This window comes from Lagopus leucura, unplaced genomic scaffold, assembly GCF_019238085.1.
Source record: "Lagopus leucura isolate 7727_CA_CO unplaced genomic scaffold, USGS_WTPT01 Super-Scaffold_100015, whole genome shotgun sequence".
In the NCBI taxonomy this organism is placed as follows: domain Eukaryota; kingdom Metazoa; phylum Chordata; class Aves; order Galliformes; family Phasianidae; genus Lagopus; species Lagopus leucura.
Genome location: NW_024962269.1, coordinates 15,125,154 through 15,153,044, shown reverse-complemented (window position 1 = coordinate 15,153,044; position 27,891 = coordinate 15,125,154). Strand labels below are relative to the sequence as shown.

At 48.8% G+C, this 27,891-nt stretch overlaps 2 protein-coding genes and 1 long non-coding RNA gene across 5 annotated transcripts in view; 2 read left to right on the top strand and 1 right to left on the bottom strand.

Annotated features, from left to right (window-relative positions):
- The first annotated feature begins 14,620 nt into the window (after positions 1–14,620).
- Positions 14,621–16,757, top strand: LOC122182651. Its single transcript, XR_006179894.1, has 3 exons — positions 14,621–14,669; positions 14,901–15,209; positions 15,882–16,757. It is a non-coding gene; the product is annotated as an uncharacterized LOC122182651 (long non-coding RNA).
- A 516-nt stretch (positions 16,758–17,273) lies between these two features.
- PARP16 (poly(ADP-ribose) polymerase family member 16) lies at positions 17,274–21,744 on the top strand. Of its 2 annotated transcripts, XM_042876260.1 has the most exons (6): positions 17,274–17,456; positions 17,870–18,007; positions 18,668–18,874; positions 19,991–20,162; positions 20,826–20,967; positions 21,103–21,744. In XM_042876260.1, the coding sequence occupies exons 1-6, from the start codon at positions 17,274–17,276 to the stop codon at positions 21,239–21,241; spliced, it is 981 nt and encodes a 326-aa protein (XP_042732194.1). In that variant the 3' UTR covers positions 21,242–21,744. The 2 variants fall into 2 exon arrangements, with proteins under 2 accessions (XP_042732194.1, XP_042732195.1); XM_042876261.1 differs by lacking the exon at positions 18,668–18,874.
- A 1,695-nt stretch (positions 21,745–23,439) lies between these two features.
- LOC122182431 (gonadotropin-releasing hormone II receptor-like) overlaps positions 23,440–27,891 on the bottom strand; it is an 18,473-nt gene continuing 14,021 nt past the window's right edge. For both annotated transcript variants that reach the window (XM_042875702.1, XM_042875703.1), the window contains 3 exons: positions 27,301–27,803; positions 26,728–26,929; positions 23,440–26,622 (listed from right to left, as the gene is read on the bottom strand). In XM_042875702.1, coding sequence (XP_042731636.1) covers positions 26,213–26,622; positions 26,728–26,929; positions 27,301–27,803 — 1,115 coding nt within the window. In that variant the 3' untranslated portion in view covers positions 23,440–26,212. The remainder of the gene's footprint in view (positions 26,623–26,727; positions 26,930–27,300; positions 27,804–27,891) is intronic.

Here is a 27,891-nt window from a genome sequence, read left to right as displayed (position 1 = left end):
CTGACCATGGGCACCCACAGCACTGGGCAGCCTGTTTGATGTTGTCCCAGCCTCACAGCTTGGTGTGTGACTGATGTTGCCCGTCAGGTCCCCTGCCATGTGGTTATTAAAACCAGACAAGCATGAAGGTTTGAACTCTTGTAGAGGTGGTGGCAAATCCAACGTCACCGTGTTTGCAGAGAAAAGCAAAAAGAATCAGGAAAAGAAATGAGTTTAAGAGAAATAATAATTGTATTTTTTTAAATGGTACCAATGGGAGAGTCTCTTATGTCAGAAGCATCCCCCACCACCTTCATATTTGGCAACGGGATGCTGCCAGTAAGTGTGTAAATAATACAATATATGGGATGGTAAGGAAAGTCCTGTCCTGTGTGCTGCATCCTGGGGATGGCGAGGGCCAGGTGTGAGCGGGTCCCTGTGCTTCCAGACCAGATTCAAGCAGCCCCTCTCACCCCACTGGCTGTATTCCTGCTCTGGTGTGCCATGGGGACAGCACCATCCATCCATCACTGAAACAGGGCCGGAGCTGAGCCGTGACCCGAAACCCAAACCTCTTCCCATCCTGCTCCCGGCCCCGCTTCTTGTTTCCTTGTCGTTGTGCGGAACGCCGAAGCTCACATTGAAGTACTGTTGCCAAAGTGAACCCATGACTTAGAGTAGCTTTCAGCTCAGGATCCCCGGAGCTGTGAATATGCTATTAATTTAATATCATATTATTGTGATATTGTAATAGTATTTCTCATTACTTCCTTTTATTAAAGGGAAATGCTGTGCCATTTGACTAGTTGGAATATGGTAGTACGTCGAGAGTAGATTTTTTTTTTCTTTGTAAATAATTATGCAGATATGTAATGGCTTAAACCAGTGCAGATTCTGGGTTGGTTTGAGACGCTTGAAGATGGATGTGAATCTTTAAAGGCTGTTTTTAGGTGTGTAGCTCTTCCTCTTGTTGGGTTTCTTTGACGCTCTTGTCAACCCATGCCGATGGTGGGGCAGCCCTGCAGGGCTGAGGCTGTGTGGCCAGAAGGATGCAGCCTTCCCCACCTCATCAAAGCCTCCTGAGTTTACCAAACTGGGCAAAAAAACCCTCCAAAAGGTGGCAAGAGCCGGTCTGTGGGGTCATCATGAGCCAGGCTGTAGGCAAACCTGTGCCAGAAAAAGTGAGGGAAGTGTTGTCTGGAGTGGCTTTAATTTGTAAAGCAGGAAGGAGGAAAAAATAAGAGCTTGTGTTTGGTTTCAGTTCGGGGCAGAGGATCAAGCCTGCCCTCGGTTCATCCAAACTGTTGCCCTGTTTTTGCTGGAAACCATGGGATTTCTGTGCTGCCACTGGGAGGACAAGTAGGACAGCAGGTCCCCGCGTGGCTTTGGGGGGAGGCTGCAGGTGTCAAAATGCTCCTCGCAGGTGTTCTGTGAGCCATTCCCTGTACTGTGTCACCAGGGCTTTGTTTCTGCATTGGGTGTTGGGTCACCAGAAGACGCAGATGAGCCCCACTGCTGTGCTCCACCACGTCCCAAATGTTCAACCCAAAGATTGCCGGCTTTTGGATTCCTTCTCTTCTTCCCTTTTCCTCTTGGCTCAGAATGTTTTATCCAGATGCAAAAAGCAGTGGATAAGGGCAGGCTTTGGGTCCCAAGCCGGCTTGCTGGCAATCACCCATGGTTGGAGCAGGAGTCACATCCTGAAGTATTTTACAAGAAAATAATCCCACTAATTCAACCCCACCTGCCTTTTCAGGGCACATCCAGGAACCCCCTCACTTTTCTGGCTGTGGTGAGATGAAATTGCAGCAAGGAATTAAGGTATCCAAAAACTGACTTTCATTTTATTATTTTTTTTTGTAACCCATAATGGGCACAACCTATTCTCGGAGCTCTCAAGTCTACCAGAGATGGCTGCTACCTCAGGGATAGTATCCACGTTGTGTTTAGTTGGACAGGGACTAGTTTGATGCTGTGACAGGGTATTTTCACGCTGTTGGATTCAGGTATTTATTTGTCTTAACGTACCTTTCTTCTTCCTTGTTTTGGAAAGATGCTGAAATCTTTAAGTGCTGGACCAATTTGGGAATTTTAAAGGTTCCACCCCAGATGGTATGTTTTTGGTTGGCAGTATACAATGAGAGATGCTGTGCCAGAGACATTTTGGTGTCAGTTGGGTGGCAGCTGCTTGGTGTGTGCATAAGGGAGATAGGTGCAGGGCTGCAAAAGCAGAGCTGAACGTAATACATTTCATGGAATCATAGAATATCCCGAGTTGGAAGGGACCCATAGGGATCACTGAATCCATCTCCTGGCTCCACATGGGACCACCCCAAAATCAGACCATAATTGCACCGACGGGTTTATTCTATGTAAGTATGTACAAACACGCTGCTAATTAGAGAATTACTGAGCAGTCATTTCCACCACCGCTCAAACTGATAGGCAGTCAGTGTGGCCCTGCATACTCCATCTCCATGCCCGCAGCATTTTCCTCCATCCCTGCCCACGCTCATTGCAATGGCCTCAAACCCATCAGGCATTGGGATCCTCGCCGAGCTGCCCAGGAAGGAGGGGAAAAGGAAATGAAAGCCCTATGAAAACAAGCAGCACAGGGGGAGCGACTGACTCCCTTCATCTGTGCAAACAGGATTTGGAAATGGATCCCTCCTGATGCTGGGCTGTTCGAGGCAGATTAAAGATCCTATCTAGCAAACCCAACACCGGCTGATTTGTTTTCCTCCCTCGGCAAATTAAAAAGAAATAGGGGAAGGGAAGCACCTCTGGACATGGTTATGTGGGCTGCCAACGTGCATCACATCCATGCAGCGGTGCAACCCAGGACAGCGGCTCCAGGGTTACCCCTGGAGCAGTGTTTGGTCACCTCGTTTTGTACAATAAGGGTGGTGGGCCAGGGCAAAGCCCAGAGATAGGGGAAAAGATTTTAAGAGCTCTGGTCACAGTCCTGCAGAGCTGAGGGATTTCACTTTGGTCATCGTTGCGTCATTGGAACTTGCAATGTCCTTGAGTTTGTAAGAAAGTAATAAAAAAGATGATGCTCAGCTTTTGTCCCGGTCCTTTGTGGAAATCTACCGTTAAAGAGTAATGATAAAAACCCAAATTGCAAAGCACTTTTTTTCTACTGTTTATTTTCTACCTTTCTTACTTTGAACTGTCTTGATATTTGAAATCCCATTGATCCTACAATTGCTAGCTCTGTATTGAAAAAAAAAAGAAGGAAAAGAAAAAAAAAAAAAAAAAAAAACCCCCTCTTTTTTTTTTTTTTTTTTGGTAGTTTGCTCTGTTTAGATTTTAGCCCGTGGCTACTTGTACAAGGAAAATAAAGCTAGAATAAATGAGCTAGAGCTATTCAGCCTGAGCCGTGCTTTGTTCCTGCCGCAGCAGATGAATGGCGGCAGTGTGGGAAGCGCGCGGTGTGCCGGGATGGCGGCGGCGGAGGCTGCTGGGTTGGCTGCTCTCGGTACAGAACGGCTTCCGAAAGGCCGTCAGTAAGGGCTGAGGGTTGGGGCTGGGAAGCACAAAGCCATCGGCGGCCCCACGGCCATCGGAGGAGGCTTTGAGCTCCTTCCTCTACCTGCTGAAGAATGGTATTTTCAGCCAATGTCTCGGGGAGAAGGAGGGAGGGAGGGGGCCGGCAGTGAGCAGAGCGCGTGGGGATGGGCAGACGATTCTTAACTGGGTTAAGAACAGCTAATGAAGTCTTGGCAATTAAGCAAAGTGCTTCCTTGACCGCAGATTGCAGACCCATTGGGAAGGGCTGAGCACTGTGAGCTGCAACGGAGACACCGTGCTGGGCCCTTTGCTTTCTGAGGGATGCCTGGATACGGGGCTGAACGTTGACTTTTTGGGGCACAGTGGGTCCCAATGGAGACAGGAACACAACCCTGCCACTCAGGCAGACGCTCCTGGGAAGAGCCCTTCAATAAGCAGTGAGTGCAAAGAGCCGCATCACAGCTCCCCACAGCCGCTCCCTGCCACGCGCCGGCTGAACACACACCTCCTAATAAACACGGGCATAAAAACTGATCTTATTTCCCAGTGGCAACGCAAGAGGTGAAGAAAGATCAGAGCTGGTTCACTCCGGGGATTTTCTTGTAAGTTCTGTGCAATACGGTGCTTCAAATCGCGGCTTTGGAGTCGGGGTATTACACAGAGCTCTCAGCTTTCATTAAAAAAGGACTTCCCCTGCCTTCAGAGCAATAACAAAAAGCTCGATGATATTAAGCTAGCGCCTTAGAAACTAAAGAAAGAAAAAGAAGCCAAGCAATACTTCTAAATCTCTTTGATTTGGGGCTGTTGGGATGATTAGCGCTCTCAAGAAGTTACCCCAAAAAGGTCCCCAGATGTCCCCCGCTCCCTGCAGCAGGAGGATGCTCAGGATGGGTGTTTCGGGGATCCCAAATGTTCCCATGGCCTCATTGGTGTGGCCAATGGCACCAACCTCCCTCTTCCTGCCTCACATGCTGCCGCTGCTGCTGTTGGAGGTGTAACCCTGCAGCACGTTGGGAATTTATAATATCCCATAAACCCTCTCTATCTGAAAGGTCATTTTAGCGCTAATACAGCTCAGGCATTACAGTTTCATTTGTGACACTTTTATGAATCGCCGCTTAATTCCGGCGCAGCTGCCGTAAAACCTTTACAGCACTGTTCTCTGCCTCGAAAAATAACCTTTAAAAGCCACGAGCTGGAACATCTTCATCAGCGCTGTCTGACAGGGGCTGGTCCTGTGCTCACCAAGGGACAAAACTGGGCTCTGGGTGCCCTGACTGCCACACCTGTGCCATGGGGGTCCTGGCTCCCACCTCCTTGGTTTTTAACCATCACAGCCCTCAAATTGGGGTTTTCCACCCCGCTACGTACAGCTCCACCCCAGTGCTCTGCCTCCCATCGGGCTGAATTAAAGTTCTCCTAATTTCCTATGAAATTCACTCCTTATCAAACCCTAGCGTGGTCCAGAAAGCCACTTCCTAAGCACTAAAACAGCTAAATTAGTCTTGCTTGGAGTTGTAAAGGAGCTTGTCTTGTTTATTGAGCGATAAATATAAAGGTACAGTAACTAAATTCATCAGTCCCTAAACATAGCCACTGGGAACGGCTGTTTCCAACGTTCAATCTACAACTGCATGAATATTTCAGAGTCCTCTCTCCCTTGGGCACTCGCCTTATCTCTGGAGCCTGGATATTATTTTCTGCTTTTCAGCTTTTTCGATGTATTGGAGGAAATGTCATTATTTGGACCTGTGTGGATTACAGTTGACTTTTCTAAGCCAATTTATATTGGCAAGCTGCTGTTTTTAAAACACCCTATAAATCACTGCTATGAATTTTAATAATATAATGTGGTTTCAAACATGCTCCCTTAATACGTGACACACTATTACACTGGCAACAGCTCCTCGGGTCGCGAACTCCGTTCCATCGGAGTGCGATGTGGGACCCTGCAGAGCGCACTGAGCCAGCAGCTCCAGGGTGCAGAGCCAAAACCCAGTGCTGTTCCTGCACACGGAGCCTCCCACTGGTCCACCAGCAGCCCAAAAAGCAGGACTGGGGTTTGGGATCTCAGGGCACTCAGTGGCAATCACAGGCAGCAGGGATACACGGAGCAACAGTCACTGCCTGCAGTAGCAGGGGAGTGCACTGCTGGCACCAGGGCTGAGCGTTGGGTATGTGGCCACCACCTGCAATAAGAATCAGAATTGGGTCCATTCACCCTAACCAGGGTTTCCTGCTGGGGTCTGGTTGCCCCACCAGCTCAGGCTGCCCGGGGCACCATCCATGGCCTCGGGCACCTCCAGGGAAGAGGGCACTGTCTTTGTTCCAGCTGAAATGGAATAGTTTTCATCCCAGTGCCTGGTATGGTTTGTGTTCTGGATCTATCAATGTTGATTACACATTGATGTTTATAGGTGCTGCTAAGCAGTGTTGTAAGGAGTCAAGGCTGTTATTCTCAGCCAAGGTCCCAAGGAGATATAGATGGAACAGAATGAGGACAGCTGAATTAACTGGCCAAAATGATGTTCCATACCACATGGAAGGAGAGTTTTGAAAGGGGTGGGAGTTCATCTGTGGCTCTTCCACTCGCTGAGGGACTAGTGTGGCATCAGGGGTTGGGGAGCAATCACTTGTGCATCCCTTGTATATACAGTCATAACTATTTTCCTTTTCCTTTTCTCTATCACAGTAAATAGCTTTACCTCAACCCATGAGTTATACTCTGTTTTTTTCCCATTCTCTCCTCATCCCACTGGGAATGGAGGAGTGAGCAAACAGCTTTTCAGTGCCAAGCCACCCACCAGGCTCAACCACAACAGGAACCCACACTGCTCTGTGCCATGGAAGGACTGAGAGGGACGGGGAGCAAAGCCCAGTGCCAAAAGCAGGCTTTGGGAGACCTTCAATGAACCATGGAGCACCTCCTGCAGTGCCCCCAGTGATGGGCTTTGGTGCCCATTGGTGGTTTGGCAATGTCCCCAGCTGCCAATGGGACCAACGTCTCCAACCCTAAAGCAATCGCTGCCTTAATGCCACAGAAACCCAACCTGAGCAGGATTTTGCTGCAATGATTGAGCCTGAAATGTTGTCACATTCATCATTAATCTATTTTTTCCCTTTCTGTAACGTAACCTGCGATGAGCAGACACTCCAAGTGCTTGATTTTCCAAGAATAAATTACAGTTTCATAAACGGTATTTTGCTCTGCTGCTCGATTTGCAAGTGAAATGACGCCGCTTGCTTTGTTCACAGGATTTTAGCCAGCACGAACAATGCCATCCTCCAGACTTTTGTTGTTTTTTTAACCCTCACGTTATTTCTGTATTTGCTACAGCAGAACTACACGAAGCTGCATGCAACACACAGACCAACCTCGAGCAGCTGCAGGGACAAGGGTGCCCACAGAAACCCACACATGTGGCTCTGGATGTGTGGAGCCACAGAACATCCCGAGGGGGAGGGGGGGCCCCTAAGGGTCACTGAGTCCAAATCCGGATGTGCAGAGCCCAGCACCCCCAAAGGGAACACAAGCCTTCAGGGTGGAAGCAAATTCAGCCCTCACGTGTGGGTTTAGGGATAGAGACCTTCTGAACACGCAGTGATTTTGGGCTTGGGGCTTTGGGTTTGGTTCTATAGGATTCAAAAAAAAAAAAAAAAAAGAGGAAAAAAAAAAAAGAGGAAAAATCTCTACAGGTGAGAGGCTGAGTATCACCAGATTCGGTTTACAGCCTCTGTTTTCTCCCAGGGTATTTCTAATGAGCGCTCTTTGGGGGAACCTCGGAAGCAAAGCCCCTCCCTGGGAGGACAGCCGCAGGCACTGGGAGATTTGGGAATCCTTGCAGTGCAGCGCACAGAGCGGCTCTGGCCGTTGGGAAACAGAACGTCACCTTTCAGCCCAACCCACCACCAACCGCTTCCAAAAGGAGATTGTAAAATCCCAGAGACAGAAACCAAAGTGCGAAGAGAAAGGAAAATCATGAGGCTGCCCGCCCCAGCCACGGCCATGGGGACCCGGGAACAGCAAATGGGGCATTTGGCAGAGCCGCCTCCTCCCCCTCCCCGCACCTCCGTCCGACAGCGTTCCCAAAAGACCAAACACCTCCGGTTTCCATGGCAGCCTGATTTTCAATGAGCATCACTCAAGTCCTAACCGGAAAGAAAGTGTTTCATTAATGCGCACAGGACACGGCGGCGTCTCCCTGGGGCGACAGCGTCCTTCCCCCGAACCTATCGCACCTTCTGCCCATGCTGGCATTTTTCTATTATTATTATTTTCCAATTACTTTTGCAAACGGATTTGCACCATCCGCAGTGGCTGTCCTGCACAGCCCCATCCCCACCGCTCCGTGCTGAGAAGCAGCACAACTCTCCATTAAGACTCAATGCCCAAGCTCCATCACCAGAATCTCAGCACATTTTCACCCTTGATGCTGCCCAGCCCCACGTGTGGTTTTTAACCAAAAAAAAAAAAAGTGCATTATTTTCCTAATTCCTAGCAAAAATAAAGGCAGCAGAGCTTCATCTCTGCCCAGCTGCAACTCCCAGAAACGCCCCAGCTGCTCCTGGGAGGAGCAGACACGCATTACAAGTCAGTGACGTTGCTAAGTGAATATCCATAAATTATTTTGCTATGTAAACAGTATTAATATCGCACCTTCCGCCTTCAAAAGGCACGGATTCATTACAGGCACAGCCTTCCAGAAGAGCCCGCGCAGGCTTTCGATTACATCCCAACGCAGCGGCGTTATTAAACACCGGCCATATATTTATTTTAATAGAGCACAAAGCTGGGCTTTGGCCACCCCACAGCCCCGCACCTCAGCACAGCCCGATCAAACAGAGCTAATGTGTGCAATATATCTCGGGTGAGTAATATACGGCCACATTTCCTGCTCCATTTACTCAGTTTTAACTACACCTGACCTACTCTTATCCTAATAGGAAACGGCTGCTCTTCTCTTTGCCCCGTCCTCCGCACATGTTTTTCTGGTAATGGTCAAACCTAAATCACTTCCCTTTCTCCCATAGTTGGCCTCCAGCTGCCTGGTGATGTCCGAGCACAGCAAGTCCCCCTGCAGGACCTGCAGCCTTGCTCCTCTGCCCCACGTCCCATCTCCATCCCATGGCCACGTGGGATGGGTTGGACTTAGAACTCTCTTCCAAGAGTGATTCTATGATCCCATGTTGTCCCAAAAGTGAGCATTGCACGGTGGAGTGTTTTTGGCAAGGACAAAGTCCTGGATAGGAACAGGGAACAATTCTGCTCCTAGCGCTGTTTTTCCCCCTGCTGAGCTTAGCTCGTAGCAATGCAGAGGAGGATTTAAAGCTTCCTGAGCAGCGAGCTCGCATGGCCAATTTGACCAGAAAATGTGCTTGATTCACAGCACAGGCTGCGTTTCTTCAGCCAGCACTGAGAAATCACAGCTATATTTCATTATTGTTACTAATTGCTATAAAGGATTATGGGGAGGCGATGGCATGGGCAGAAAGAAATATACACCATTTGCCGCGCACTGACCCTGCAGAAAATTTTCCAAGCTTGCTTAGGGGTGCAGAAATTGGTGCAAATAAATGAGCAAAAGCATTTTCTGAAGGAATTAGTGCATGGTACAAGCAAATTGCAGCAATTGTCTCTCTCCTTTCTAAGTGCTGAATTGCCTCTATAATTCCCCATCATTTAGCTGCATAAATCTCGCACAAATAAACCAGCAATTTGCATATGGGCAGAAAAGAAATTATAGAAACACGAGTAAAGAAGTTATATTTTTCCTGCTCGAGATGGAAATAAATATGCATCGCTAACTGCCTAAGCTGTGTTTGGTCCCAGCCTGGAAATCAAAATTTAGGAAACCCGTTAATTTTCAATAATAAATACATATCAGAGGATGAAAGAAAAAAAACAAATCATGCTGGGGGATGATGCAAGCCATGGCTGCATGGCTGCTGCTGCTTGCTATGATGCCAAGGTTGGGATTGATGTGGGGCTGCAGGCTTAGCAGAGCCCCCGATTAACTCCCTGTGTGACTGATCTCATTCGGGAATAAGAGGGTGTTATTCCCAAAACACCATAATCCTCTTCCAAACGACTTAATCCCATTTGGAATAATGTGCTTTGCTTCCAAAACGTTCGTATAGGGGAAAAAAAAAAATGAGGGGGTAGAGGGGGGAATCAGCGCTGGTCTGTGGAGGGCTCCATTGCACTGGTGGGAAGCTGGAAGAGAAGTTGATTTCACCAAGAGCCGTGTGGCCCCTTGTGTTATCTGCTGGGTGAGGTCCTCGTGGTTTCACAGCACCATTTCCCTCACCCCAAAACCCAAAGTTCCTCCTCCTCAGGAAGGGGAACAAGCAGCCATTAGGGATGAAAGCACGAGTTTTGCCATCGTTCGTCCATTAACTAATCACTCCTCCTGCATGACACATGCACCAATTCATCATATGTGATCGATACCTTCCTGCATGCCCCGGGATGATGAACGTCCCCACTGATATTCAAAAGACCTTGAGAAAACAGGGGGCAGCTCCCCAAGCACGGGTCAAAGAGCTGGGACTGAAGTGCTCTGTAAGATGAGATGCTATCCCAGGATCTCTCTGTACGGGACAGAGGAATTAATTTGGTTAGGAAGCTTTTCTCAGCTTGATGGAAGACGTGAGGTCATGCAGGCGCTGGAAGTCCAGCCAGTGTCATATGGTTGTGTGGACCATCAGCCCAAACACCCGGTTCCTTTTTGGGGTGCAGATGTGCCCTGTTCAATCCCATGCCAGAAAAAGAAAGAAGCGACCCGAATTTCAGACACCGGAGGAGAAGTGAAAAATGAACCCTTTGAGACAGAGGTTTGTTCTGCAGAGCCTCTCGTTTTGCCCTTAAGAAGTGCTGAGAAACAAGAAAGCTCCTCCAGCAGTGGTCCGGTTAAAAATAATTGCTGCCCAGAATTCTCTGCCTGGCAGAAGTAATTAGATAACAGGGCTCTTACGAGCTGTCGTTCCCTACGAGCATATTTTAACAGGCCTTCATAACATGACTTTTATATCTTCAGCATCCCCATCCACTCTCTGCCCCTGCAATGGATTTATTGCTGAAAACCACTGTGTGATTAGCCATCCGCAGGCAAGGAGCTGCCCAGGATGCTGCCCCATCCCCTGGGACCCAGAGGACAAGCACAACACCGTGGTTAAACCCTTTGCAACACTCACTGCTAAAAATCAGATCCACTCTTTGCACCGATTGGAAATGGCTGGTGGCACCAGGAGAGGTTGGGAAGAGAAAGACTGTTGGGACCTCAGCACTGAAAAACAAAATATCTAAGGCAAGGTAGACAATTTTCTTTCCCTTTTCTTTCTTTTTAACGAATTTCAGGCTTTAGTAGGCTCCTTCCTCCCACTGACATCCCTTGAGAAGCAATTTGACTTTACTGGAGCTGTCAGATTTCCGCAAGATGAGATTTTCCCTTTTATACTTTGCTCAATATTTCCTATCAAATCTACGTGTTGTTTTTTTTTTTAAAAAAAAACATTTCCAAACTCCCCTCGTGGCTGATGGATTTGTTTTTCTTTCGCTGTCATAACTCTCTTCAAGATATAAAGACCCCAGATTTTAAGAGAAAGCAGGGATTGCCAAAAATTTACCACTTGTATTTACTGCAGTGGTGTCTGAGAGACTCCTGCTAAGCCAACGTCTCTTTGCTCCTTGAAGTCTATGCGCCGATGTAAAGCCATGAAGCTGCCATGGGAAAGCAGCCAAGGCACTGACAGTTTCACATTCAGTACTCAGAAGTCAATTCCTTGGTTCTTTTAGATGCAACAGGCACCTGACCCCCGCTGGCACACCTAGCAGCAAATTGCATGTCGTGTTCAATCAGTCCCCACCCAAGGATCTCCTTGGGAATCAGGCAGTCCTCAGTCAGGTGGTGATGCAAGAGGATGATTTAAAAATAAAAGCCTGTTCCTATCATCAAAGAGCAAAGCATGGGAAAAGCCTGGGCTGAAACCCACAGCTCTGAGCCATGCGCCTTGCAGGGGGCTCCAAGGCCTTAGTACCTGGGGACCTGTCATTGATGGAGAAGATGCTGTATCACCCATTAGACAAGCCTTGCTGCCCAGTGCTGCCTTCCACTGGCCCTCAGTTCATCTGCCATGGTTACCTGCTGGTGGCCAGATCTGAAGAGCTGAGGACCATCAGCCCCACAGAAGAGCCAGGGCTGCGCTCAGACCTAAACTGCTTTCAGAAGCACTTCAGATAGAAACAGCCGCTGCTAAACAGAGCTGCTTCTCATCAGGTAGGTGAAGCTAAGAGTCCCTTTGGGATTTGCCTCTCCCACGAGTTTGTCTGTTTTCAAGGGATGCAGAATAGCTCTTAATAGGATTCAGGGCTGGTTTATCCATCAAGGACAAAAATCCCACAATGAGACAATATCACGGAGAGATTATCCTGTGTTCTCTGAAGGAGAGATCACAAGATTATTCTGAAGTGAGGCTTGTTTGTGTTGAGCTAATGACAGATAATTGGTAACCCCCTCTGCATAGCCAGGTGACCCAGCACGCTCTCAAAGGAGAAAAGCAGCAGCATTTCCAAAGGAAAAGAATCCAAGGTCTGATACGGGTTCCATCCAAAAGAAAAACTTCTGGAAAGGATCAGGGCAAGGCCATGAATTTATGAAGTAGTTGTTTGGCTGACTTTAATTTTTAAAGCATTATTATCCTTTTAGCAGGACTGTCGGGTAGATGGAAGCCAGGCCTGCGTGATGAAGAGCAGCTGAGCAGCGATTTGCAGCAATCCCTGTGGAGCAGTGAGCCAAACTGCTTGGGAACAGCTTACCCCAACCTGAAACACTGCAAAAGGGGGAACTTCTGCACTTGTGCTCTGAGGAATGAAGAAGCAGGACAAAATGGGATGAGGAACACTGAGGCATTGCCTCAAGGACCTCGATACAAGGATATAAAACGATCAGAAGGCATCCAAAAGAGGGTTATGACGATGGGGAAAGGGTCCGGAAGGCAAAAGGTGTGAGGAGCAGCTGAGGTCTCTTGGTTTGTTTGGTCCAAAGAAGAAGAAGAGATGAAGGAAGGCCCCATGGCCCCACAGCTCCTGTATGGCCCCACAGCTCCTGTATGGCCCCACAGCTCCTGCCCCTCTGTGGCCATCCAGGCGCTCAGATTGCACCTTCCAAATAATGCAATCAAAACAACTGGGCTAAAAGCATTCCATCTGGCTGAGGCTGACGTGAATTGTTTCTAATAAAACGAAAGCTCCGTGGGACAGCTAATGGGTGCTTATTAGTACAGCCGATGGACTATTCAATCAACCATGGAGGGAAACTAATGGGGATTGATGGCTAAAACACAAGATGAGAATTTACCTCTTTAAATAAATAGCTCATGGCTGGTGGTTGGATTAATCTTGGGTGCATACGTGTCCCATGGATGCAGCACCCATCCCATAGAAAAATTCCTTTTTTTTTCCTGATTTTTTTCTACTTTTTTTGCTCGAGCTGGTGGAGGAATGGAGTGATTTGGAAAGAAAGGGCACACGCACCTTTTAGGCTTGTAGTCACTCTTCCCTGCAGCAAACCACCCCTGTATTTCAACCCCCTGCTACACCTCCCATTCCCTACCCCTTGGAACACCTCCAACCAGATTACAGATGGCAATTCCTACGTGACAGATCCCAGTGTCACTACTGACGATGGATCAGATGTCCATGCAGGCATACTGCTCCTTTTAATCCAAAATTTATCAAGAGCTTCACCTTGGAGGTTTAGGGAGGTGAAAAGGTAACTTCCTTGGAATAGGGCATGCATTTCTTTCCCTCTTGTCCCATTTTTCCCTGTCCTTTCACAGCAGCACGGCTATGAGCGACTCAACCCCACACCAAAGGGGTCCTGCTCCAAATAGCAACGTCATCAAAATGCTTTAAAAACCCATCCTGAACTTCGCAGGGTGGTGTGATAAGGACCTGTATGAGCATCTAGACTTTGCAGCACGCTGTTGCTCAATGCTGTGCCGAGATTCCCAAGTCTGGGACAGCCCAGGCAAGAGAAAGAGAGAAGTTCTACCTGACAACGTTTTTGCCCAGCTGCTAAATACAGCACATGATGTTGTATACAAGACAGTGCAGCACACCAGCTGTCTCACACAGGCTGGTGGGGAGCAGCGAAGGAAAGGGATGCTCTGAGCAGGCAGAGCGGCTGCCTCCAGGTTAGATGCATTGCTGCCATCATCCGGCAAACAGAACCAGCACAGGGGCACGATCCTGCTTGGGGCAAGGAAAGCGCCCTTTAGGGCCACAAATAGGAGCATGGCAGCAGACAGGGTGCTGTGGGAGGCTGCTGCCACCTGCACTGAGAACTTCAGCTTCCTTTGGAGCCTCTCCAGACTGTTCCTCTGGGGACAGAGACCCATGTTTCAGCTGTGCAGGCCCCCAGCAAACAGCCTGGGTCTGCTCTAAGGGTTTGGCTCTATCCTCACAGCTCTAGCCTGATGTTGAGAGAGGTGCAGAGTGAGGTTTGGCCACGGTTCAGCTAACCTGCTATTGCAGACAACGTGGTTTTGGCCAGAGCTACACGAGGCTTCTGGACCTTTCGCGCTCCCGTTTCCCTTTCTGCAACAAAAACCCACAAAGATAAACCTTGGCAGTTGCCTCTGGTGTGAAGGAAAACAGAACCAGTTCTCAGATCTGATGCAGCTGAGGTGCAGCAAAATCCCCGTTTTTGGAACCATCAGACAGAACACAAAGGCCTTCCCCAGCACTGAAGGTCCCTGAGCATTTCACTTCTTACACCTGATTTCTATTTTTCTCCCACGTTCCTTCTCAGCTCAGAGTCAGGTTTTGGGGCAGGGTCACTAGAAAGCAACGCATGAAGGAATCCACTCTGGGGTTCACAGAATTGCTCAGGTTGGACAAGACCTTCAAGGTCATCAAGCCCAGGCACAACCTAACCATACTACCTGTATGGGAACTGTTAAGTCATGGCCTGAACCACTGATTGAGCACCTGGGAAAGGACCGGTCAGCCCTGGGAGCACAGGTGAAGGCGATTCAGCTGTGAGACAGGAAGGGGTGGAACCCAACTTCACCTCTCTTAGACCTCATTTAAGGACTGACTGCTGCTGGGGAAGGATCTGTGGTTGGAGGTCCCTCTGTTGTGGAGCTTTCTTGTGAGCTTAGATCTTCAGAGACAGGTGAGCACTTTCTCTTTGTAACACCATCCTGTTTGTGTTAGTCCCTTTTACTGTTTGTCCTGTATCACCTTTCCACTGTGTTAATCTTTTTGACTGTAAGGCTACCCTCATTCTAGCAACCCACCAGGCAGCTTCCCACCTGAGGACAGGTATGTGAGTCCCATTTGTAAACCCCAGCAGTGCCTTTGGTTCTCTTTGAGCCCCTACCACATCTCCTTGCCCTGGCTGTAGGAGCAGCAGCCACAGAGGAGCACTGGTGGCCAACCCATATTGCCAAGCCTGAAGGGGCAAACTTCAAGCTTCAGAGCACTGGGCTGCTGTACTGCAGACATCTGTAATCAGATGAGGAACTCTGGTCCACATCAAACACCTCACCCCGTGCTGAAACGTGGCAATGCAGGACTAAAGAGAGACTGATGGAGATGATGTGTTTTGCCAGCAGAGCAAGCCCAACAGTGCTGTTCCAGGACACTGCTGCCTTCCATGCTGCCCTGCAGGCCAGCTCCTCACCTGCCTTGCATCAGAGCCCATGACCCAGAGGTGAGTTGCTGTATGTCCCACCTCCAATCTCCCACTGTGTTCATTTCCCAGCATGGCAGATTAAAGAGTGCTGTAAGGAGCAGATCTAGCAAAGGCACAGTGCCCTGAGGTAGATGCAGCTCGCTTTTATGTTCACTTTTAACAAGTGGACTCCTTCCTATTGTTCAGCAATTACTTTAAAACAGAAAATCATCAGATTTCCCCACAATGTGAAAAAAAATCAGGCCATCGTAAATCTTAAAACATGCCACTATCTGCACAGTGCATGTACTGCACTGGGGAAAAGGGAGCCAGGCCAAACCCTGCAGCACTTATAAGCAAAGGACAAAAAAAAATTAAACCCTACAAGAGGGAGAAAAAGAGAGATAAATAGTTTACATCTATTATCTTTACCATATGTTCCCTTCCAATGGCATACACACAAACAGCATGTAATCTTCAAGCTCAGCTTTAGGCTCTTTGAAGTGACCTGAGCGTACCACTGATTTATTTCCAGCTAACCTTTCTCTTTGAACCCTGGGTCAAGGTTAATTCCATAATAAAACATACCTCATACAGCTGGCTTTTCCAGCCTTACCAGCCAGTAACGAACCCCTCAGCCATAAGCATTTGTTTTACTGAGTGTAGTATTGTATTTCTATTTTCCCTTCCCTATATTAATTTCCTTCACAGGCCCTAGTTAAGGAGGGGAAAAAAATCTCTTTTCCGGTCCGTGAGATCAATTTTAAACACGCTGGAATTAAATGAAGACATTTAAGCCCTGTTTCTACGCTGAAATGCATCCACCGACACCAGAAACTATTTTTATTACAGCCTACGTTAAATAATCAGATCTTCAGTTTCATGAGGAGCAGAACAGCAGTGCTATTCAATCTGCTGTGCTGGCAGTGACCCTCTTACAAAGCCATCTTTGCACCGAGCCGCAGCAAAGCACCGAGGGCAGCTTTCCTATCTAGCAAAAACAACACGGGAAAAGGTAAACAGGTTTGAAGGGCACTTGTCTGAGAGAAGAAAGAGGACAGCTGCTTGCCCATGCCACAGCCAGCCCTGCAGCAATAGAACACACAAGGATACATCTCCCTTAAAAGCACCACCGAAAGCTTTCCATACTTCAGCAAAGTGGCTGCTCTGTGAAATGGGGTTTCATCCAACGGAAGAGGAACAGGAGCAGATAGCCGGCTTCAACACAGCAAACTTGTTATCAATAGCTGTCATTGCCCAACTTGGCCCAGCTTGCTGTAATGGAAGCTCTGTCCATTGGAAATTCAGAGGTAGGGAGCAGTTGGGGATCAGTGCTCTCAGAATTTCCATTGCCAACATTATAATGGTTAATGTTTTAGTCCTGTTGGGGGCTAATTTCAAGTCATTGATGACCCTATGTGCACCAGTTGTGACACTCAGACAAGCCTCCATCAATGCACGGAGTTCATGTGGGTTTGCAGCATCTGGAAAGGGTGGAATCCAGATTCCAAACCTTCACCCCAAGCCCACACAACAATCACATCCAGTGTGGTAAGAAGGGAAAGCTAGCACTGAGCTCACAGGATGGGTTTAGAGACAAATTGCATCCAGCAATTTGAGTGATGTAAAGCAAAGCAGCCTTTACAATCAGCGTGCTTCTGTGCTCACAGTCACAGCATCTCCAAGCTGGAGGAGATCCTAAGGGTTGCCGAACCCACCCCGTGCTGCCTTAGCACCAGCAGCTCCATGGGAGCTGCTCACGCGGCTCTTATTAAAAGATTCACTTCTCATAAAAGCCGTTGAGCGAAGCCACAACTCAAGCCAATGCATCTATCGCCGTGAAATCGCCGTCAACGCGACGCAACCGTGCTCAGCCTGCTATCCACCAGGCTCTGCCCTCAAGCACCGGCGCTGCTCCGATGCTCCCGAGCTGTTCGCGCAGGTAAGTAACCGCCCGAGCTCCGCAGTCGGGCACGAAGCTCCCGTTCCGCTCGCTCTGACGGCCGCTCCCCGCTGCAGGTGAGCGCCGGGCCGCGGGGCGGAGCGGCGGCCCTGAGGCGGAAGGGCCGCGGCTCTTCCCTCCCCTCCCCCTCCGTCGGAGCGATGCGGCCGCCGCGTCCCAGCGACGCGGTGCGGGAGGCGGTGCGGAGGGACCCGCTGGGCGCCGAGCTGCGCTGCAGTCTGTTCGCCGCCGCGCTGCAGAGCTACAGGCGGGACTCGGCGCTCCGGCCCTTCCCGAGCCGCTACGGCGGCGCCGACGCCGCCTCCAAGGACTTCGAGGCGCTGGTGAGCGGCACGCGGCCACGGCGCCGCAGCGGGGACGGGGAAGGCTGAGCCGGGCAGGGCTGAGCCGGGCGGCGGGAGGGAGGGCCGTGCGTGGGGCGGGGGTGGCACGGCTCGAGCCGCAGCGGGAACGCCGCGCTGCCCCGGAGCGGGGATGCGGAGCTGTCACATGTGTGCCTTGAGAACGACGCCGGAACGGTCCGCGCCCCCCGGCCCCCAACCCTTCGAGTCTGCCCCGCCGCGGCCCCGCACCCAGACCGCTCCCCTTCCGCCTGCCCCTGCGTGCGCGGCGCTGACGCCGCCGATAAACAGACTGGTCTCAGATTCCAGCCCGCCGGGCTGAAATACTCGGTTGTTTTCACTAGAGGTCTCTGTTTAATCACGATGAGGAGCTCGAGCTGAGCTCCTGTTGTCAGCTTGCAGATACCGAGGCGCTGCCCAGCCTGAAGGAACTCCTGGGAGCCGTCCCGAACGCAGAGAAAAGGACCTGGGATTTGCTAAGCTGGATTTTGTCATCTAAGACCTTCACGATACAAAGCATTAAGAAGCAGGAGGTAAGGCCTGAACTCAAACAGCCCATTCGAATTTGTCTGCAGGCAACTTTGCTGTTCAACACATTTTTCCTGGAGGTAGAGAGGATTTCTCTTTTTAATAGCTTTGAGAAAAAGCAAGTAGAAGAAATAGTTATTGCTATCAGTAGCTGAAAGAATATCACCAGCAGTAGGTTGGCAGTGCTGCAGCTGGGTGCTGCCATTAACAGGACACGTATGTGCTTGTACCAGACCAAGATAGTCCTGCTCAGGTTTCCCAGGGCTGGGCCTTGCTTCTTACTCAAAGACAAGTTTGTGTCATGCATGCTTGGCCCAAAAACAGAAAGGTTAAAAGCACTTCTGTAACAGGGATCAAAATCGTTATAGGGATTAGTAGCAAGAAAACAACTTCTCTTTTCACATTTTCCAAGGTCAGGTGATGTGGGGTCATCTTAGCAGCCAGCACAGCTTGGTGGAACAATGATGTTCTAACATCAGTCAAGAGCAAAACCTATCAAAACTATGACTGTACACACTTGTTCTCCTTGGGAACACTGAATTCTAACCCAGGAGGCACGATCAAAATACATAAAGCAGTCTGAAAGATGAAGGGATGAAAAAGAGGATTTCCAGTGAATGGCCCAACCCCATCAACTGACACTCCTGTTCCTTCCTGTTTTCAAGTATGAGAAGATCCAGGCGCTCACTGGGATGTCTGATGCTGCTGTTCCTGCTCCAGACTTCCTCTTTGAGGTCACATACTGTGATCAAATGAATGCCAAGTTTGCTGAGACTAGGGGTGAGCAGGACCTCATCTATGCCTTCCATGGCAGTCGCCTGGAGAACTTCCATTCCATTCTGCACAACGGCCTGCATTGCCATCTGAACAGGGTGAGGCTCCTGATGCCCCTTATGGGCACCATCTCTTGTTGGTCACCTGCAGCCAGTAACACTTGGACTGGCTGCAGAGTCCTTGAAGGAAGGGCACAAAGCATGCTGACGAGTTAGTCCTGTTTTCACTTCAGTGTAGGCCTTGGCCTACAGTTGCATTCAGTCTTCTGTTCCAGCCTAAGGGTAAAAACTGGAAGCAGCATGAAATAGTTTCCTCCAGCGTGACAAATTCTGTCTATCCTTTGTAAGGAGGTGTAATGCCTCTGGAAATAGCAGCCTCTCTGGCAGCCTGCAGCTGGAACATGCTTGTGCATAGAACAAAACAGCAACCCAGAGAACACAGGGAATTCTCTCTCCACCTGGCTGCAGGATCAGGTCAAGTAGCTTCAGATGCCACTTGCAGATCCCTTTCTAAGTGGCCCAGCTAAGGGAAATATCCCACAGGATTTTCAGCCCTTCTGATTTCAACAGAAAGGAAGCTGGGACTCTGCTGTCTGTAAAGCAGTTCTGACACAACAGCTGCATATCCTTCCCATCAACCTGGACCATGTTTTCCCACCTCCCCCCCCCTCCCGGATGCCCTTTGTGAACAAGGCTCCTCAGCTATGCCGGATCTACTGGCTTAATAACTGCAGTCAGCGTGGCAAATCCTCTGATTCAAAGTTATTGAAACAGTTATTTTTGTAAGGAATTCACAAGTGAAACATGCTCCCCTCTTTTCCTGTGAAGCAGGGATTTAAATGTGAGTTAAAGCCTTGTCCGTACATGAAGGCTGGATTACTTGAATGATGGCAGTCTCAATAAATCAGTGCAATGCCCCTGACAGCAGTGCAGTCATGTTGATATAAAATGCTTACACTGGCAAGCTCAATCCAAATCCGGGAAAGCATGAATCTGTCCTCACCAGGGGCTGTGCCAAACAGCTAATCTGAGGGATGGGAGAGGGCAGGAAGTTGTGCCAGGATAAAAGCAGTGCAGAGGACCTGGCCAAATGTGGGTAGAAAAACCTTTGTTAATTCACCTCAAGAAACAGAGCCACCAGACTGACAGTAAAGAACACTTGCATGCTGTAACTTGCCCTGCAGGACACTAGGATACATTTCTGTCCTGTTTCAGACATCGCTGTTTGGTGAAGGCACCTATCTCACCAGTGACCTCAGCCTGGCTCTGCTCTACAGCCCACACAGCCTCGGGTGGCAGAGAAGCACATTGGGCTCCATCCTGAGCTGCGTTGCTGTCTGCGAGATCATCGACCACCCCGATGTCAAGTGCCAGGTGAAGAAGAAAGGTGAGCCTGTTGCAGTAATAACTACAAACAGTTTAGCCCTTGTTCAGCACCATTTGTGTTTCAGCTCTGGGCACATACACGGCCTTAGCGTGGTATATGGGGCTTTCTTTTCTGATTGACCCCTCAACAAGCACATATAAGCCTTGCAATGCTATCTTCAGATGCATATTTGAAGGATAGACACTAATTTGGTTGCATCATTTATTCTTATGATAAGTTCACCTTCCCTGATGCCTATGATGGTGGGACAGGAGCATCAGTGTGTAGCAAAAAGGAACTATCTTAGATATGTAGACTAAGAAGCCTCTGCTCAGGTTGTCCATCTCCTTTTTGCTTGCAGGACTCAGTCCTTCAGCGTTGTTTTTCTTTCCCTGTTAACATGAGCAGCCCTCCAGCCCTGTGTGTGACCCGCCTCCATCTCACCCTGGTCTGTGCTGGAATACCACCCATACCAGGGATGACTAGGAGTGGTGTAGCCTCAAGCAAACTTTTCGGTCTATTCCTGGATGCTAAAGGATTCTGGGGAATGCTGAGATCTTTGATTATCTCATTCCCACCCCTGTGGGCGTACATGCATGTGAAGGTTGTTTGTTTGTTTTACAGTCACATGGGAGTTTGGCTGTTCTGTTCCTTGAAGAGCTCTTCTTTCTCCTTCCCATGCAGATTCAGAAGAAATAGACAGAAAAAGAGCAAGAGTGAAGAACAGTGAAGGTGGTGACGTGCCACAGAAGTACTTTGTTGTCACAAACAATCAGCTCCTCCGAGTTAAATACTTGCTGGTCTATTCACAGAAACAGCACAGGAGGTAAGAGCTCAGCCACCTAGAATGATGAGCGTGGTGGAACAGATAGATAAAAGTACCCTATTTGTGAAAGAGCAATGGGAACAAGCTGCAGAGACCCGCATCTCTCATGAAATCCATGCACTTTTCCCTTTTCAGGCCTTCAGGTCAGTCCTGGTTTTCCACCCACCGTTTTGCCATAGCAATGATGCTGTACCTCCTGCTCCTGATCGTGATTGGGGCCAGCAACTCACCAGCCTTCCTCTACTACTGGCACAGAATGTTTCACTCAGAGTGAAATGCCCTCCAAGATAATAAACTGCTATTTTCACTATGTGCCTTAATAACAAGGAATCCACCAAGCTCTGCATCTGTTCCAGAGCTCTGGAAATAAAAGGTGTTTGGCACTTTCCAGTTATTATTTCTGTATTCCTGTGATTCATGAAGACACCCAGTACAGCTGAAAAGGATCTTAATAGTGCAGCTTAGCATGAACTGATTCTTAAGGGTCCATGGAGAAAGTTATTTAAAATTAATGAAAACTAAGTGTGGAAATATTCTGCTGTCATTATTTTCTGTCAGATTGAGTTAGTAATGTTTGCACTAGGTGGAAGGGAGTTTCTCCCTGTATGTCAAAGTCCAAGTTTGTTTTCAGAAACTGTATGTAGAGATGTTTGGTATGTATCAATGCAGGTGGGTTCACATTTAAAACAGACTACAGTTTTGACCATTAATTTTTATATTTAAGCATAATGATTGTAAGAAAGAAAGAAATGAAATAAAACAGCAACCAAAATGGAAGGAACTAAATGACTTCTACCTAAGTGCCGTCCTTCCCCTCCCTCCCACTCCCCAATGGAACACATACAGGATTGCTGCTCTCAGCCATGACCCACCTTGGTTAGCACATAAGATCAGACAGACTTGGGCACTTCAGCATCAATACTGAACGTGCATTTTGCTGTCAGACTGCTTTCCACTTCTGTTTTCCACAGGAGGAAGAGAGAGGGTAAAGGGTTCCATGCACAGCCACCTGGCAGCCTTTATAGGGTTGGAGCTAACCAGAACAAGATCTCATCACATATCCATAGCAAAGGAGTCTATGATTCCTAACCCTACTCATGAAATATTTCAAATATCTGTCTTTCTCTAACACTGTTCTGTTACCTAATTGCCAGAAACGACAACCTGCCAATCAGGTTTCCTAACTCAATTCTGAGGACACATACAGCAACCCCTCTCCTTGGTGGATAGAGCTGGAAGCATTTATTCCAGTTAATTTTACTGCCAAGACCAATTTATTTATTCACCATACAGCTTGCAAAACAAGAACATTATAGTCCAATTCCCCATTGCCTTTTACAGTCCATTAATAATGCTCACTGGTACAGCACATTGCATTGCCACAGCCCACGAAACATACGTGCTAATTATAGCTCTGATTTGCAATTAAAATATACATAAACCAACAATTTACTGCACAACAGATTCAGCTACAGTGGCTGGATATTTTAATCCAGGAACTTGGGGTTTGAGACATGCATTGTGTTTCTGAGATTTTTTTTTGCCTGCTTTTGGTCTATTTCAACAAGTGATCTTTAATGTGCCATGGGTTTAGGGTAGGTAGGATGCCAGGTAGAAATCCTAAAGCTGTTTGGTGGATGGTACTGTGTTGGTAAGAGCCTTGGTGTGTGCCTGCAAGTGAAACATCTTTGGGAACAGATGGGATATCCGGGGCCCTTTGAAAAGGAAGGGGCTGAAGCAGCAGTTCTTTGATGGATGGTTGCTTTGCTGCAGGGAAAGGCACAGACCTGGAGCCCAGCAGCCAGGCAGAAGGAACAGATGGGAAGAAACATGGCACGGTTTGAAGGCTCCTTTGCATAGAGAAATTTCCTGAAGGATAAGCAGAATGAATTAATGCATAGTGGCCATTCAGCACTATCTCCCAGTATCTGTCTGGGCTTTTATTTGGCTTTAAACCAGCACTGTGTTAAACCAGCAATACCAAAGAGTGGATTTTTCCACTCCCAGGTTTGAGCAGACCCACAGGAGAGAGGGGCTGCAGGCAGGGAACCATGGGCTGGTGCCCTGGCTGTTCTCTGGAGCTCTAGAGCCCCATTTGGGACTGCTGATCTCAAAGGCAATAGGAAAATGAATGCATTCTATCTTAGTGGGCCATCAAAATACTCAATAGCCAACTCTGGTGCTTGTTTTCTGTGCTCCCTGCTGATTTCAGCATGTGTTTCCCAACGTGGTGAGATGCAGTCAACTGAATTAATGCGAGTGTTGTGTTGAATAACCAACAATATTCTGAATTAACCTGAGGTTCTGTTAAGCTCTTAAGCCACTTGTGTGGCTCTTTGAACACGCACAGTGCTATAAAAACGCTAATGGAAAACAAATCAGAGTTTCTTCCTGAAGAAAGAAACACTGTCTGAAGCAGAGGGTTAGAATCATAGAATCATTAAGGTTGGAAAAGACCTCCAGAGGTCACCAAGTCCAACATCAGCCCATCCCCACCATCCCCACTGGGCCATGTCCCTCAGTGCCACAGCTGAGGCCGTGCAGGCAGGCAACCAGGGCAGAAAGCAGAAGCACGCGGGGCGAGGAGGAGCAGGGTACTGCTTGGCAGCACACTCCCCCAGTGACATTTCCCTTCTATCATGAAAGCTGTCACTTTGGGCATCTTGCCCATGCTCTGGGCTTGCTGAAATGTCAGCCTTTAAGCACCAGAGAAGGGAAGAAAGGAAGCAGCAGGGAGTAACACACAGCATGCACAAAGCACCCACAAGCATCTTGGGGACCACGTCCCAAGGACTGAGGGATGTGTCCTCCCCAGCATCCCAAGGAGAAGAGTTTTCCTATTGTGCCACAGTTCATAGCATCACCAAGTGGTTGGGGTTGAAATGGAGCTTTAACATCATCTAGTTTAACCTCCCCAGTATGAGCAGGGACACTTTCTACTACACCAGGCTGCTCGAAGCCTCATCCAGCCTGGCCTCGAGCACCTCCATGGATGTGGCTGCCACAGCTTCTCTGGACAACCTCTCCCAATGCCTCACCACTCCCATAGGAAATAATTCCTTAAAAATATCCCAAAGCCAGAACACTTTATGCTCTCCCACCATACCTATAGGCCATAAAGGTAACAAGTCCCTCCCAAAAGGAAACACACTTCTTAGATGCCTACAAGCTCTCCTAACACCATGCAAGAGTGGACAAGTGACCTTAAATGTCTGGATACATTTGCTCCCACTCAGCAGAAATTCACTAAAGAATGTTTAAGAGACTAAAGGCACTTCACCACTAATTCAAGGCTCAAACAACCAACACATTTTTCTCCCCATAGGGATCTTCAGCCTTACAGCAGGACCAATAGAACGTAGAATAGCATAAGTTGGAATGGACCTTGAAGTTCATCTAGTTCTAAGCCCCTGCTACAGATAGGGTTGCTAAAGGAGGGTCTGATGAGCAAGTTGCCTTCCTCACCAGAACCCATTCCCACCACCCTTGAAGAAATCCTACTGGCACCAGTCAAACCAAGACAGCCTGGCACCATGAGCCCTACTCTGCTAGCATTGCAAAATTAACCTTTGGTGGAGCAAGCCCAGAAAAGCCAAAAGGCAATTACACATCTCACTGGAGTTCAGATGCTTTCTGAAGGGCTCAAATTAATCCCAGTTGGCTGACTGAGCTCTTACAGCTCTGATTGATTCCCCCCCACACACACTTTGGGCAGTTGCAACAATGCTTAACATAGTGAAAGGCAAGTACTCAACAGCTGTCCCCAGCCTGCTATCACCCAAAGCACCACAGCTGCCCAGCCAGCACCACTTACCACTCCTTTTGTTTAAACCCCACTTGGTTTTTGTGGGCTGGGCACTGGCAGACCAGTCCAGGTCCTTTCTTACCAACAGGAATTCATCACTCCAGGCTTCTCATAAAGTAATTGCTTTCCAGGAGGATCTCAGCTTCCCCACACACACATTTACAGCCACAAGTCAAGAGTCTTATTAATATGCTCATGCTGATAAAACTCAAGTGCTCATTCAAAGCTACAGTAGTCACAAAAATACTCAGAACTGTTTCCTGACAAATCCAGAACCTCAGTTGCCCATGGAGTTCACACAACAAAAAACAGGCAACCAGCACCACTAAAGAACTCCTCTTAGCTCCAACTAAAGTTGCCTTCAGAAACAAAAAAACAAACAAACATTTAACAACAACAAGCATCTCACTGAGAAGTAATCAATCACCCCTAACTGCATAGAAGATAACAACACAGCTGAATAAATTCATACCTTCAACATACACCTAAAGACAAAGACCTCCATAAACTTCTGGCACGTTAATGAAAAGACAATAAATAAATAAAAACAAAATAAAAATAAACCATTTTACTCACCAGAGCTCAGCCAACTCCTTCCTTCTTCCACCCTGCCTCTTCTAGCAGCTTCTCTGCTCTGTGCTGTGCATTTAAAGGCCATCAGCACCCAGCTGGCACCCACAGCAGCTGATGAGCCCTCCCCCCACAGGTGTTTCCCATCACAGTCCTCCTTAGGATGCACACAGGGTCATCAAGTGCACCTGGCTGCATGCACTCTGATTGGAGTCAGCAGTGAGGTGAGGGTGGTAGGGCAAAGCAGACATGAGTGCGTGATAAAGGGGAAAGCAGGGAGGAGAAAAGGTGGGTTAATTCTGTTAGCATGTGCAAGATGGCAGTTGGGAGGGGCTAGGCAGCAGCAAGTCTTGTTCTCACCCTTTGGTTATCCCAAATACTCACTCCTGGTCAACCCTGTGTCCCAGATTGTTGCTACATAAGGATGTATCCACACCACCCCTGCATGAGGAGAGACACCACTGTGTCCCTTTCAATCCTATCTCAGCCCACCGCAGCTCTTTGTATCGTTCTTGTCTGTCTCCATCCCCACAGCATCTCCTCCCTCCCTACAGGGGCAGCCTGAGGGGAGGTGGGTCAGGCAATGACCCCAAAATTGCCTTTATGGATGCCATAGCAAGGAGAAGACTGGACAAGACCTCAGGCTTGTTGGTCTCTAATAAATGAGGCCCAGCCCCTCCGCTGCATCTTCCTTGTGCTGGGTGAGAGAGTAGCTCCTACCTGAGGATTCACTCTCAGTACAGGCAGGAGAAATGTTCATGGTTTATGGCTATAGACCCACACCCCCCACAGTCAGTCAGTGGACTTGTCTCCAAAATCATCCAGACAAAGCAGTCCCTGATGCTGCTAGTCTCCTTCTGGTACATCTCTTCAGCACACCGTGTTAATGGTTGTCCCATTGGAGCCACCCGATGCCACCTGGCCATTGACAGCCCCATCTTTGGTGGTGTTCTCTGAGACTAAGACGGGTTTGTGTCTCTCATGCCTGGTAATGGCTGCTTCAATTCCCCTGAGACACGACTGTACATCCTCCCGAAACGAGGGGGTGTACAGCCCGTAAATGATGGGGTCGGTGCATGTGTGCAGCAAGCCGAAGAGAAAGAAGCTGTGGTTGATGTACTCAGGCATCCTCTGGATCATGGCTGGCTGGAACCAGTACCACAAGCCCAGGAGGTAGTACGGGGTCCAGCAGATGATGAAGGTGGCAACAATCACAATGGTCATCTTGAGAGTCTTCATGCGTGCCTTGGAGATGTGGTCATTTTGACTTCTTACCAGACCTGTTGGGGAGAATCAAAAGGACAGCAGGAGGTGTGAGAGAACAAGGAGAACGTAACCACCAGTGGGAATCCCAGAATCCTGCTGAGCCCTAAGGACCTGCTTACTTTTGTTGATCTTTAGCTGCTTACTGATCTCCCAAATGATTCGGACGTAGCAAACAATCATGATGCTCAGGGGGGTGATATAGAGGGTGGTGAAGGTGAACATGTTGTAGACAGTTTCTTCCCAGTGTGCTCGGAAGCTGCCGTGAGTAACGCACTGTGTGAAGTTCCCTCCTGGGACCGTGTCCAGGTGGAAGAGAAATAGCTGAAATCAAGAACCAAATCACAACTCAGAAAAGCTCTGGGGCAGGACACACACTGCATCCATGCAGTGCTTGGGGCCAATGCATGCAGCTCCGTGCTATTCTCTTGGATCATGTCACTGTCACAAGAGAGAGATCACTGCCTCTCCATTCCCCTTGGCAGGAAGCTGGAGGATACTATGAGGAGGCTCTTGGCCTCCCCTCAGCTTCCTGCAATGAACAAACCAAGAGACCTCCACCACTCTTCAGTGCACCAAACACAGCAAAGCCAATCTGGCCATGGTGGGATCACAGATTGGGATGAATTTGTTGCTTTAGCCCTTCTCCAACCCAACCAGGTCAGTAACCCCATAAGGAAACCACCCAGCCCTACCTGGGGTGATGCTAGCAGCACACTGCCCAGCCATGCAGCACGCAGCAGCAGCCCATTGCGGCGTCGGGCACGAGCAAAGGGCTGGAGGACGGCAGCATGCCGGTCCAGGCTGATGACCACCAGCACCAGGGCAGCTGCGTACATGGCAAAGAGCTTGAGGAAGTTGAGGAGCTTGCAGGAAAGGTCTCCGCCGTACCACTGCACCGTCACATTCCATGCTGCATCCAAGGGCATCACTGCCACCGTCACCAGCAGGTCGGCCAGCGCCAGGCTGAGAATTAGTGGCCGCACGTGGCACTTCTTCCTCTTCCTCAGCAGGCTGCCCAGCACTGCTGTATTGCTGCACGCTGCCAGCAAGAAGAAGATGGCCGTGACAGCCACGCGCACCTTTGCAGCCTGCGTGAACTGGGGCTCGACCCAGTGCTGCGGGCAGTGAGCAGCCGAGGCGTTGGTGACCCCCTCCGTGGTGGGGTGGTGGGGTGGTTCAGCTTCGATTAAAGCAGCTGGTAATTAGAGAGAAATCATAGAGTTATTAAGGTTGAAAAGACCAATACGATCATCCAGTCCAACCACCAACCCATGCCTGTGAGT

What these genes read in the sequence shown, in the direction of transcription:
- PARP16 (XM_042876260.1), top strand. Translation starts at nt 17,274, where the DNA reads ATGCGGCCGCCGCGTCCCAGCGACGCGGTGCGGGAGGCGGTGCGGAGG. An exon ending in TGCATTGCCATCTGAACAGG is followed by an intron (nt 18,875 to 19,990) that starts GTGAGGCTCCTG and finishes GTCCTGTTTCAG; the next exon opens with ACATCGCTGTTTGGTGAAGG. An exon ending in GTGCCAGGTGAAGAAGAAAG is followed by an intron (nt 20,163 to 20,825) that starts GTGAGCCTGTTG and finishes CTTCCCATGCAG; the next exon opens with ATTCAGAAGAAATAGACAGA.